Raw genomic sequence first — 14,000 nt, forward strand, 5'->3', positions numbered from 1 at the left:
CTATTAGTCGTGCACTGCACAAAGTTGGCCTTTATGGAAGAGTGGCAAGAAGAAAGCCACTGTTAACAGAAAAGCATAAGAAGTCCCGTTTGCAGTTTATCACAAGCCATGTGGGGGACACAGCAAACATGTGGAAGAAGGTGCTCTGGTCAGATGAGACCAAAATAGAATATTTTGGCCAAAATGCAAAAAGCTATGTGTGGCGGAAAACTAACACTGCACATCACTCAGAACGCACCATCTCCACTGTCAAATATGGTGGTGGCAGCATCATGCTCTGGGGGTGCTTCTCTTCAGCAGGGACAGGGAAGCTGGTCAGAGTTGATGGGAAGATGGATGGAGCCAAATACAGGGAAATCTTGCAAGAAAACCTTTTGGAGTCTGCAAAAGACTTGAGACTGGGGCGGAGGTTCACCTTCCAGCAGGACAACAACCCTAAACATAAAGCCAGCGCAACAATGGAATGGTTTAAAACAAAACATATCCATGTGTTAGAATGGTCCAGTCAAAGTCCAGATCTAAATCCAATCGAGAATCGGTGGCAAGATCTGAAAACTGCTGTTCACAAACGCTGTCCATCTATTCTGACTGAGGTGGAGCTGTTTTGCAAAGAAGATTGGGCAAGGATTTCAGTCTCTAGATGTGCAAAGCTGGTAGAGACATACCCTAAAAGACTGGCAGCTGTAATTGCAGCAAAAGGTGGTTCTACAAAGTATTGACTCAGGGGGGCCGAATAATTACGCACACCCCACTTTGCAGTTATTTATTTGTAAAAAATGTTTGGAATCATGTATGATTTTCGTTCCACTTCTCAAGTGTACACCACTTTGTATTGGTCTTTCACGTGGCATTCCAATAAAATTGATTCATGTTTGTGGCAGTAATATGACAAAATGTGGAAAACTTCAAGGGGGCCGAATACTTTTGCAAGCCACTGTGTATATATATATATATATATATATACGGTATATATATATATTTATATACGTGCGTGTGTGCATGTACATCATTTTGCCTTACCGTTTAATCATGTTACGGGTGAACCATATAGATGGAAATGAGTCCTTCAATCTAGTTTTGTAGTTTCTATTGAGGTCTCGACCTGTGAGAGAGCAACGGTAGTTACCCACTATCACACCATCCGGATTTAACATAGGCACTACTTTGAAGACAAAAATGTCCCTCAGAAGGTGAGCATCCCCCCGAGAGCTCAGAATGAAGTCTAAAAAGCCCTTCATCACCCAGGAACTGTTGGTCTCCCCTGGGTGAACTCTGGCAGTCACAATTACAGCCTTTTTCTTCTTGGGCTCACTGGTGCTTGTGGAAGAGTTGGTGATGGTCAACACATAGACAATGTTTCCAGCCAGAGAATGACAGAGGACCCGGATCTTGCAGTATCTGGAACGCTCTGGATCATTGGCTATGCCAGATAAATAATCCTGAAGGTTGGAATAGGTATATGGGTAGCAATAGGCAAAATAGCAAACATCTTCACTGTGCGGGAACTTGAACGTCCAAGACAAGGAATAGTAGGTTTGTCCATTTTGGCCATGGCTGTTCTTATAATACTTGATGTCCTCTCCAATTCTATGCCAACCAATTTGCTTAGTTTCTGCTTCTATTTCAGAATACAAAAGAGGCCTCATGCCATGGTTGTAAAGACTGTTCGGTTTCATGAAGTTGATGATCGTGAAGCGGTATGGAACACTAGCCTTTGTGTTTTTCACACGGAAATAATACCACTGAGTGTGTCGATTAGTGTAGAGGTCAGTTCGGAGGGTCAGCTGGTAGTCATGTTCACCTCTTTAAGAAACAAACATTAGAAGATTATATTATTAGTGATGAACCACTGCATGCATTGAAAAACAAAAAAAACACTACTTTAGGCTGAGAATAACTACACACCAAAATTGCTGGTGACAATGTTTCCTTTGATGTTACTTTCTCTATATGAAATGTATAATGTGCCGAAGAAGCTATCTTTGCTGGATCTTCCCAGCTCTTCCTCCTTAAGGTGCCAATTAATTGTACAATTTTTTCATCAGATGCAATCTTTCTATGCTTTTTACGGTTGTAAGTAATCAGAAGGTAATTATAGACTGTTCCCACAAATGGGTCAATTAGTGCATTTTCTCTCTTTAGATACAATTGTAAAATCCTACTTTTCGGATCAATTATATTTTCTGTTCCAATCAACCAAAGAATAATTTTACATCAATTTTTGCCACTCACTGTGAAGTTTTCTGTACTATTCGATCGTAAAAATTTCATCGAAAGGTTACATCTGATGAAAAAAATGTACTGTTAATAGCCACCTTTAAGGTCCCGAATGATGAACGACAATTAACGACGATAATTCTATCGATGGCTCCATCAGTCCGAATTTTGGAATGAATCTTTTGGAATGACCAAATTGCATATCATTTTCCCCTCCAAACAATCACTTCCAAACTATCACAATGATTGGGCTGGATGGTGGAAATTGGATCATTAATGGACACTTCCATGATGCCAGGACTCCGATGCCACACCAAAAAGACACTCACACCAGGAAAACAAGCCAGGAGTGCATGTGCCACTCTGTGGCCAGGGAAGAGAATAAGAGGAGGTGGTGGGGTAGTGCTGGGTATCAGGGTAATGCTAGTTTTGGTAGGAAATTAAGTCTTCACAATGATGGAGGAGAGAATGATTCAACATCTTAGCACTTTAACCGGACAAGAACCGATCTGTTTATTTCATGCTGTTAAATGTGAAAGAGCGGTTAGTGCAGACATGCATTCTCGCTCTCGCTTTCCCTTTTCCGGTAATTTCTTTTTAACTCAATGGCTGACAACAAATTGTTATTCTTCCTTCCTGTGGTATAACTCGGTGCGTGCGGCTCACCTCCAGCAGGCAGTAAACACTATATGGATATCAGAAAAGGCGTGCAGGTTCGCGCTGACACGCGGGAGTTCTGTCAGCCTCTACAGCGGAGGGTTTGAGTTATCCTATTATTATGCACAGCTACTAACTGAATTTATGGCAATTTATTCTATAAAAAACAGACAGGAGCTCAACTGGCTGGGGAAAAAAAGCTTCCCCACTGAGAAAATAAAAATGCTAATGTGGGTAATAGATTTCTGAAATGGACCTGACTACCTGGTATGCGTGTGCGAAATTAACAGCTGTCTCAAAGAAAAAAAGCGGCTTATGATTGGCTCCTTGTCGCTCTGTATTCAAGCGGGACAAAGGCTTTGCCGCCACGGATCATTCTTCTCCCCAGGACACCTGCGTCCATCGCTCACTGGACTTGTGAAAACTTATTTTCCCTTATTTGGCCTCCTGCAGAAAGTTCTTAAGATCTGATGTTCTTTCCTGCGACTTGCCACTAGGTGGAGCAGTTGCACAATGCATTGTGGAGGAGAGAAGCTCTAGCCTACTGTGAGAGAACCCAGCACAGAATTAGCTGAGCTGGAAATTGCCCCTTGATGGTATCTCAGTTGAAGCCCAACTAAATGGAAAACTGAACTAGGCAAATTTCTCACAGCAATCATGCTGATTAACATAAATTGCAAGAATTAGTTTTTAGGGCTAATTTAAAAAAAATCCACTGCTTGACTGCAGCCATGCACTTAATCATACAGATGTGGGACCATTAGCCGATAAGCAGTTTTCTGTCAGTAGGTTGTGGTCCTATAACTGCAAGAAATAAGTAGTGCTCCTAGGCTGCAAATGAAATAAAACCAACAGAAGTGTGCAGCGCCCCCCAGAGACTTATACACACCTTGAATGCAAATCAGATGCAAACTATACACTAATCCCTAATATATATAAATTGAATGCAAACTGATACACATGAATGCAGCTAGGCACAAGTAGACTTACATATTAGTACAACAGGAGGAAATGGCAGCACTTTCAAATATAGGATGCATCCGAATTGACCAGCTGCATAGATGTGCAGAGCCCAAACATGGGCAACTTACACAACTTGCATTCAAAACAGATGCAGCAAAGGAGGACATTAGCTTCAAAAACAGCCTGTGCACAGCTTGGTCAATACTAGACTCTTCCACGACGATGACCATGGAAGAGAGGGCATGTCATCGTCGTGGAAGTGTCTAGTATAGACCAAGTTGTGCACAGGCTGTTTTTGAAGTTGAAGTTCAGGTGCGGCCTATATTTGAAAGCGCTGCCATTTCCTCTTGTGGGCCTATAACTGCCAACACACTACTTTCTGTTACCTACATGTTTCTGTTGCCTCGTAGAGAACTTATTTTGTAATGAAATGCAACGATGCTGGAAAATGTAGCTAAACATCTATTGTTTTGAAGGTACCTAGTAATATGTGAGTGAAATTGACAAGTTTGATGTAGCTTCGGCGCAACCGGTAGGATTTCCTGATATCCCTGTTACACTACATGGACTGGTAAGCTCTACACCGCTCTCTCTTTACCCACATCCTCTATCTTTACCCATACTTTTGTGGATATTTATCTGCTGGTTGGATCTTTCTCCTTGGTCATTCTAGGACCAGCACAGTGGTCTATGTTTTTCTCTTGTTCTTTGATTATTTTGCTTCTTGGTGGTTCTGCCTTTCTTCTGTTTGCACTGGTGTGTTTTTCTCGTTCTGATTTTTGAATAATATGATATATACATTTTTTGATAGAAGTTGCACTTTATGGTCTCTAATGTAGGACCCATTATACCTTTCTGTATGCACTAGCACTTTTAATAACTTGTTTTTTTCCATACCAGATTGTATTATATTATGAATTGGATGCTTTTTATATAGATATTAATCTGTTGTATGACCAGCAGTGTGTTGACCTAGGGTCTCATTATATCTTTAACCCCTTTTTTTAGATACTGGAGGGTGAGACATAACTGATTGGGCCACCACACTGCTGTTTGAGAAAACGGCAGTTCAGACTTGCCAAACTTTTATCAGATATTATGGGAATTATGGGCTTGGGGGATCAGTTGTGATTTTAAGTGTTTTTAATGTATTGTTGTTGGTCAATAAAGATTTGTCTAAGATACTGCTGCAGCGTTAAGGCCCATACACACGTCGGATTTCTCCGAACGACGGGTCGTTTGAACGTCCCGTCGTTCAGTCGTCCGCACGCTAAATCGGGTGTGTGTACAGACTGTTGACATTTCCTTTAAGTCTAAGTGTTTTTATCTGCATGGGGAAAACACATTGGTCCTCTGTTTTCCTGTGCAGTGAGGGAGGTGGGGGTGGGGGGGCCCCATCCAAAGTTTTGCAGGGGGGCCCAGTGATGTCTAGTTACACCCCTGCCTTATATATTTATATGATAGAGGAACTACTTTTTCTGTTTTTTTTTTCTTATGAAATTGACACGTTTTCTCAAGCTGCAAATCGGCTCCGATATCGCTGGCCAAGATTCTCGTGAAATTGACTGTCAAGTTTGCCCATGTAATGTTCGACATTTGTTAATTGAGAAAAAAAAAAACGTTTTACTCAGCAATATATTTCCTGTTGATGGCAGCAAGTTGCCAACTGATGCTGTTTTTATTAACCCTGACATTGTGACACAATGCCTGCACTGATTTGTGCCTAATTTTCCTACTAGTTAGTGTCAGACTTCTAATGCCAGTTTTGGAAAACCCTACTTACACCTGCAAAAATGCATGTAGTGCATAATACACCAATTGATGTTAGGTGTTGACTTAAAATGATTTCATTTTTTTAAATGTTATTTCCGTAGACCTGTAGAGCTTTTTTTCCCCAGGCCACACTGTCTGTATCCCAGACCTGCATCACTAAAAGCTACAATATTCTCAGAGTGAGCTCAGTCCATGCCCCACCCCCTTGCAGTCTGAACAGCAGGATGATGCAATCTAGGCAGCAGTAGCCCCACCCACAGTGAATTAAACTAACTCCTTCAATCCAACAGCTTCTAGTCGCATCAATAAAAGTTTTAATACAGGATTTTTATCTGCAGAAATGTTATTGCACACAAAAAGGTAACCCTACAGTTGATACGGTAATTGTTACCTGGTATTTGTAGACCCCTGCCTGAAGAGGGGATTTAAGAAATGTGAAAACTTTTCGGTGCACAACCAAAAAATAAATATCACTTTTTGTAAAAATTTGCTTTTAAAATGTAATTTTTTTTTCTAATTGAGAAATACTGGAAAACTTGTATGCAATTACACGGACATTAGTACCAGAGCAGAACTACTTACACTTGGACAACTTTCTGCAGGTTGCCACTCTCAAATCGAGACTCAAATACTAGTGACGATTCTGGCTCTCCACAGCTGTGAGAAGATGCCGACTTCAGGGGACTGCGATTCCCCCCCACGCGGGAACACATGAAAAACGACTCCTTCCAAGCTGCAGAGGAAGCAGAGGAGAAAGTCATTTATTCAGTTAAAAATAAAGTGTTTTTTTTATTGTTTTAAAAGACATTTTGTCAGTTTTACAGGGAAATTACCTCAGTACTAATAAGTTAAAGGAGATACCTAGGTGTTTAAATAGCATACCATACATCACATAAATATTTAGGTAAGTACTGAAGCTCTGAATCAGAGAGAAGAGGAGGAGATGGTTAAGGAAAAAGAGGACCTGTCAGGTCAAAGAGTGAGAGATTTGGAAAACGACGCTGGAAGATAGCCTACAGCTACATAAAACATAAAAAAAGATGTTTATAATAAAGGTGCATCCAAATCACAACTGTATGATCTCAGCTACAGGTAAATACAAAAAGAAAAACTTTTGTTTGAGCAGAGCTGTTTTAGGGCATAGGGCAGCCGAGCAAAGGCTTTATGCACCCTCCCCCACTCACCCTGAACATGGCACACCCCCTGTATTAATTAAATGAATGCACAGCACAGCATACAGGTAGTCCCCGGTTTACACTAGAGACACAGTGGAGGCATAAGGGGACAGAGGAGGACAATGGAGACACGGGGTGGTACAGTGCTCTCACTTATAAATTCAATTTAAGAACAAACATACAGTCCCTAGCTCATTTGTTAACCATGGACTACCTTTATTGCAGCTTTCTATAGTCCCCATAATGAATTCCAGCAGTGCAATCTTTGGCTGATGATATTGTAGGTCACACAAGAGAGGCATCCAGCTCCTCCCCTTTACCCACACCACAGGGGATGCATGTATCTGGAAGATACAGATTGCTTTGCTTGGGGCACTATTTGCTTCTTCTCAGCCTAGTCTCTCTCACTGGCTGGGGCCCCCAATCCTCCATGCGATATCTAGAGGGAAGTGCGGGCAAGCCCTGGACCTCTCTCCTCCAGGGAACTCACCCCCACTGCCTCTAAACTGAATGCTAACTGCAACAAACACAATTGCTTACTCCCAGCTAGAGCAATTTCTTTTACAGGGACATCCCAAGTAGGCATCTCACCGTGTAGGGGACTGTGTGGGAGATGCCTACTGTACATTGGGCGTCCCTGTAAAAGATGTAATCTACGATTACGTCCAACCGAAGCCTCCCACCTGAATGCTAATTTATGCAATTCCTGCTAGATTTAGTACAGCAGGCAAAGGGTGTATGACAGTACACCTGATTGGCTGACTGGTGTCTGCTGACCAGATATAGGCAGGAAATTGCTCTAGCTGGGAGTTAGCAATTGTGTTTGCTGCAGATTGCTTGGAGGACTCAGGTTCAGCTCATTCAACATACACCCTCCCCCCCCCCCCCCCCCAAATGTTCATATGCCTTTGAGATCTTTACAGCAACAGCCATATTGAAACAAACCAGAGCTGAGACAATGTCTAATTGCATACCATGGTTCCAAATTACTAAGGCAATTACCAGAAATTTACAAGCATCTCCTATCAGGATATCATAAGTAATCCAGAAAACCTAGACTAGAAAATGATCTGTCATTATGTGATCTGGATTTGCCACCATCACGAGTTCATAGTGCTGGTTGCTCAGAGGTAAGTAAAGTGACTGCGTGATAACAGTCGCATGATAACAGGTGCCGGAATGAGCTTGCAATCAGATGTTTTCTAATAACCACATGATAGCAGACAATAAAAAAAAAAAACAGTCTAGATTTTTGGGTCACTTATTTTCCATTGAAAATGCTTGGAGATCTGGAGATGCATTAGAAAATCTAACCAAACATAGGTCAGTGACAGCCCAATATGTCAAGAGATTGATCTACCCCGATTGGAAACTGATTGCATAGTGATTGATTATCTACCTCTCTTTCCACTCTGTCATGATTACATTTCAAAAGAGACCTAATTGAGGATCAATTGAACCACTAGTGTTGTGCCTCTTACTGCAGCACAACACTATAGACTGAGTCATCAATTTACTACCACTCCTCACCCTGCTTGATGAAGATTTTCCAATACGGCCAATCAATCATTTAATTGGCGAACATCTCAAAACTGAATGCAAGTTGATCAATCGATGAAGAGAAAGGATTTCTGGCCGATTCAATTAAAGAGACTGGCTTGACCAGAAACATCAAATTATGTCTGACCAACTTTAATCAGGCTCCTTATTATGAATATCTGCTTTTGTTTGTACACACCATCCTCTATACAGTTGACTCACATCTGATGAAAAGGACAGACCGCATCAAATAATGCTTCCTTCACACCTTAGGGCCCTTTCACACTGGGGCGGTGCTGTATTTTTACCGCACCACACCCCAGGGCAATGAATGTCTATGGGGTAGTTCATACCATGGTGCGGTACGCTGCTCCGGAAGTGCCCTAACACTAGTGCATACCTACATTGCCATGCGACAATCTGTGGAGGACCAGAAGTCATGCAAGTCTATGGTGACGCAGGGGTTTTTAATAACATTGCCAGCGTTGAATCGCGCATGTGTGGAAGCGTATTTTTACAATACACTTCTGCGCACTTCAGTATTTTCAAAACAGGAAGTGAGGGCAAGCTAGCGTCACTTCCTGTTTGGATGTCGGCCAGAAGGGGATTCCCGCATATTAACCTCCTTAGCGGTCTGGACGAGCTCAGCTCGTCCATTACCGCCGGAGGGTGCCGCTCAGGCCCTGCTGGGTCGATTTGTGTCAAATAAAAAGGAGCGCATGCAGCCGGCACTTTGCCAGCCGCGTGTGCTACCTGATCGCCGCCACAGCGCGTCGATCCGCCGCGTGCAGCGGCGAAAGAGGGTCCCCCCAGCCGCCCAAGCCCAGCGCAGCCGGAACAAAGAGTTCCGGCCAGCGCTAAGGGCTGGATCGGAGGCGGCAGACGCGTCGGCTGACGTCCATGACGTCACTCCGCTCGTCGCCATGGCGACGAGGAAAGCGAAACAAGGAAGGCTGCTCATTGCGGCCTTCCTTGTTACTTCTGATCGCCGGAGGCGATCAGAAGTACGCATTAGGAGCGCCCTCTAGTGGGCTTTCATGCAGCCAACTTTTAGTTGGCTGCATGTAATAGTTTTTTTTTTATTAAAAAAAAACCCTCCCGCAGCCGCCCTGGCGATCTTAATAGAACGCCAGGGAGGTTAACATGGTAATCCCCAAGGGCCTGTTTTTGGCTGACAATCTGCAGTCTGAAATCAGCCTCAAGCTTCTTACACACACTAAACGTAAAGAGGAACTGTAGTGAAAATAACAATGATAAAATAGTTTTGTTTTTTTTAATATTAATGTATAGATTATTTAGTCAGTGTTTGCCCATTGTAAAATCTTTCCTCTTCCCGAATTACCTACTGACATTTATCTCTGCAGTGTTCTCCCCAGAATTTTTTTTCCAGCCGGGTGGCATGAAATAGTAGCCGGGTGGCATGAAAAAGTAGCCGGGTGGGTTGAGATGAAAATGCAGGGCAACTCTGCTTACAGCATAGGAGAAGGTGAGGAGGTGAGCCGATGACAGCCGGGTGGTCACCAAATGTAGCCGGGTGGAGCACCCGGCTAAAAGAGCCTGGGGAGAACACTGTCGCTGGTGGTGACCTTTTGATCTATACGAGAAAAGGTGTAAAGATTTCTCATGGGAATGGGGTATCGGCTACTGATTAGAATGAAGTTGAGTCCTTGGTTAAAGTTCCTCTTTAAGTCGTTTGAAAGGTCGGACCAACTGCAGATTTTGTCGTGTTGGACGACAATGATGTGCAAAAATGTAGCCAAGTGACAGTGATGAATGACCAAAATCAGGCATTTTGCCAGATCAATCTCGCAGATCAACTCAGACGACTGTTGGGCATTCAGACACGCGTGTACAATGACGTATCAACAACACTCTTCTAATGAAAGTGGGCATGTCGTGCATAATGTTGCTTCTACTTGCGCACTCAGTATTGAATTGGTCATTTTCAATATTAGTATGTGTAAACTGTGTCACAGGTAAAGTTGTTTCCGTGACATTGGTAGTCTGTTTTCCACGACTTTTGTTGGGAATGTGTACAATTTACAAGCATCTCCTATCAGGATATCATAAGTAATCTAGAAAACCTAGACTGGAAAATGATCAGTCATTATGTGATCTGGAATTGCCACCATCACATGAGTTCATAGTTCATTCTTGGTCTGAAAGAGACTCTATTACAAAATTTTCAGCCTTATTTCTTCTATCCTATAAGTTCCTATACCTGTTCTAATGTGGTCTGTCTTACTGCAGCCTTTCCTAGTTGCACAGTGGCTGTATTATCTCTGTTATATAATGTTTCCTCTGACGGCTTTGCCGAGCTCAGGCACTCAGGCAGGAATGTGCTGCTCTTCTTGTGATGGGATAGAAGCTATACACACCCTCTTAATGCCCCCTGCAGGCTCTGTGTGAGTCATAGACTGAGCTTCTCTAAATCTATCACAAGCTGGTTAGAAGCCATGTCTTTTGTTTGTAAACACTGCCTAAAACTGGCAATTACAAGCCAGGATTGCAGCAGGGAGTGGCAGAAACAGCACAAAGGGGCCCAGGAGAACATAATGACTAGAATGGTATGCTTTTTATTGTAAGAATTTTAGAGTACAGATTCTCTTTAAAGAGAAACCGGGACCAAGAATTGAACTTCATCCCAATCAGTAGCTGATACCCCCTTTTACATGAGAAATCTATTCTTTTTCACAAACGGATCATCAGGGGGCTCTGTATGGCTCATATTGTGGTGAAACCCCTCCCACAAAAAACTCTGAGGACCATGGTACACCTGAAAGTTTCCTGTCTGTGAACCTTGTTGCATTGTGGGAAATAGCTGTTTACAGCTGTTTCCAACTGCTAAAAAAGCAAGCAGCAGCTACATCACCTGCCAGCAGTAAAAATGTCACTATGTGATCAATGTCAGAATGTAAATGAGGGATTTAAAAGATTTTACAATGGGCAAACACTAACTAAATCATTTCCACATAATTATTGTAAAAATGAAGCACTTTTTTAATTACATTATTTTACCTGGAGTTCCTCCTTAAGTTTTATGATCTGACAGCTTTGTACTTGACTGTTGCCGCTCTGCATACTCCTTCTTCCTGGGTTCAAGTTGGGAAGCATTGCCTTGTAGGATGGGAAAAGTTGCCAGGCTGTTAATTTACAACTCCTCCTAATCAGGATTCAGGAGGGGTGTGTGATGTCGCTCATCCCTCTACCATTGAGGCCAATAGAGTGGGGAGGCTAAGCCAGGGAGGGTGGTGATTTGGACAGTGGTTTTCTCCAAGCCTAGAAAGGAAGGTCTACCTGTTATTCACTCACTACCTGGATTAGCTGTATGTGTAGGAATAAAGCTATCTGTGGAGCGAGGGAGAGGGGAGGGGCGCAAAATGACTGTAGAGGGGCTTACATATCTCTCTGCCTGGTTCATTAATGTCTCCTCTTAGATGTACAGTACATGATATTTCCGTGTGCAAATAGATTTGTGATTATTAAGATATCCACATAACATTATTCCCAAGCAAGAGAACTGACTGTTCTCAAAGCTTGTATCCAAAAATGTATAAAGCTTGTCTCCAAAAATATCTTTAGACAGTTAAATGTGTCGCCAGCGACAACAAACACCACCTTCATTCAAGAACATTTGTAACATTTAATTGCTGTGCAAGAAATACAGTATCTCATCTTAATGCCTTCCACTTCCAGTCTGCAAAGTGAAGATACACTTTTGCTGAGAACACTGCTCTGCATTCATTTCATCTCTGTGTAGCTAAGTCAACAGCAAACATTGTTTTAGCTTGTTTATTCTGTTTTTTATGTGCAAATAAAACACCGGCACAGTGCACCTAACAGAGTTTTCTACCCTTGAATTACTGTACAAGGTACTGTAACAATGGCTCATACTCTGCAGCTCATGTGAGAGTTTCTGCACGGTTTCCACACAGTTTGTAGTACTATTGTTGCCATGGTGATACAGAAGACCAGTTTGACCTTACTGTCAAGGTTTAGGCCTCTTTTCTACGGGAGGCTGACCTGCGCGCTTTTTCAGCCTCCTAGCCAAAAGCCCTTTTTGGCGCGATTGCTTATCAGTGCTTGGTAACACTGCCCATATCCTGTTTGACATGTGGGGGCGCCAAGGTTACTACATCGAGTTATTAAAAAAGGTTTAAAAAAGGTTTTCTTCATACACTTTGGAGGAACTATAACCCAAGCATGAACGTCAATCCAATCAGTAGTCGATAACCCCTTTCCCGTTAAATATCTTTACCTTTTGTGAATAGCTCATGGGGGGGGGGCGCCTAGTGATAAAACTACAAACATAGTGTGATGTAGGAGCCATGGCCCTGACAGTTTCCTGTGAACTTGTTGCATTGTGGGAATTAACAGCTGCTTACAACTGCCAAGCAAGTGTTAGTTCTGTGCTTGTCTGTACTGTATATGAATATGTTCATAGCTGGCCTTTGACCTGAGCGACTGGAGCGATCGCTCATGGCGCCAGCTTCCATGGTGGCACCTATAGCTGGCTACCTATACTGAGGGCAGAAACACCTGACTTCCTATACTGGGGGCACCTATGTTTAGCTACCTATATTGAGGGCACCTGCACATGATTTCCTATACTGGGGGCACCTATATCTGGCTACCTACCTATGCTTACGGTAGTCTGAAGGCATTTTATTAGGCGCAATGCAGCTATAACGCGTGGTGCAAATTGTCGGTACTGTGCTAGTATTCCAATGGCGGGGGGGTATCCTAACTCTCCCACTGATTGTTTTTATTAATATTCCTGAAAGGTTTTAGCCTTCATTTTTAAATGTATTAAGGATAATGCACTCTTTCCATCCATTTTGTGATGTGTCACGGAGATCTGAGCATTTGGCGTGATGTGTCACAACTTCAAAAAGGTTGGGAACCACTGTGCTAGGATGTAAATCAGGAGAAAAGGTGAATTGCATATGGGCCTGTGTGTGTGTGCCCACGTGTGCACACCTGAAGAGGATGAAGGGGGGGGGGGGGGGGGTAACCAAAATCAGGTTTTGCTCAGGGCGCTGTGAAACCTAAGGCCGGCCTTGTATGTTAGCATGTGTTTATAGATAAGGGTAGTTAGAACTGTCTGTTTTTTGGGCTAACCAGTAGAGATGGGTGAATAAGGTTATTTCCCTACTTTGGAAATTTTGTTATTCGATTTGCATGTTGTTGCAACAATTCGATCTAATTTTGCACAAATGTTTTATTAGCTGAATACATGGTCTTTGCAGAAATAAATATTTTGCAGGTGCATCCCAACTAACCAATCTGTTTGTTGTCCCTTTCCGACTGCTAAGACGATCATGTGACTCTCAGCAGAGCTACACAGCAGCGCCATGGCTAACAGAAGCAGAATCTTTTGGATGGAATTGATTTATACTGTACTGCTTTATCCCTGTGTCTCCTTATGGGACCCAAATCAATACTGCAGATGTATTACTGACCAGAAACCCAGCTTGAGTCATTTAAACTAAAATGTGTTATAACTGCAGCTACAATTTAACCTGATGACATAAAGGGCAATTCAAACTTCACACCAAGTGATTACAAGGCAGGAGTTGCATTGAATTGCCACCTCAGTTATATAGATGAACAATAGGAGCTGAATGGAGGAACAGTGAAGCAATTATGCGGCTCGGGAAAATGAATGGAAAGACA

At 42.6% G+C, this 14,000-nt stretch overlaps 1 protein-coding gene across 3 annotated transcripts in view; it reads right to left on the reverse strand.

The window, feature by feature from the left end:
• The window catches only part of AGBL3 (AGBL carboxypeptidase 3), a 357,981-nt gene that overhangs the window by 114,026 nt on the left and 229,955 nt on the right, over nt 1–14,000 (reverse strand). For all 3 annotated transcript variants that reach the window (XM_068277556.1, XM_068277557.1, XM_068277555.1), the window contains exons 6-7: nt 6,193–6,343; nt 1,021–1,803 (exon numbers count right to left, since the gene is read on the reverse strand). In XM_068277556.1, the coding sequence (XP_068133657.1) occupies nt 1,021–1,803; nt 6,193–6,343 (934 nt within the window). The remainder of the gene's footprint in view (nt 1–1,020; nt 1,804–6,192; nt 6,344–14,000) is intronic.

This window comes from Hyperolius riggenbachi, chromosome 3, assembly GCF_040937935.1.
Source record: "Hyperolius riggenbachi isolate aHypRig1 chromosome 3, aHypRig1.pri, whole genome shotgun sequence".
NCBI classification, from domain to species: Eukaryota; Metazoa; Chordata; class Amphibia; order Anura; family Hyperoliidae; genus Hyperolius; species Hyperolius riggenbachi.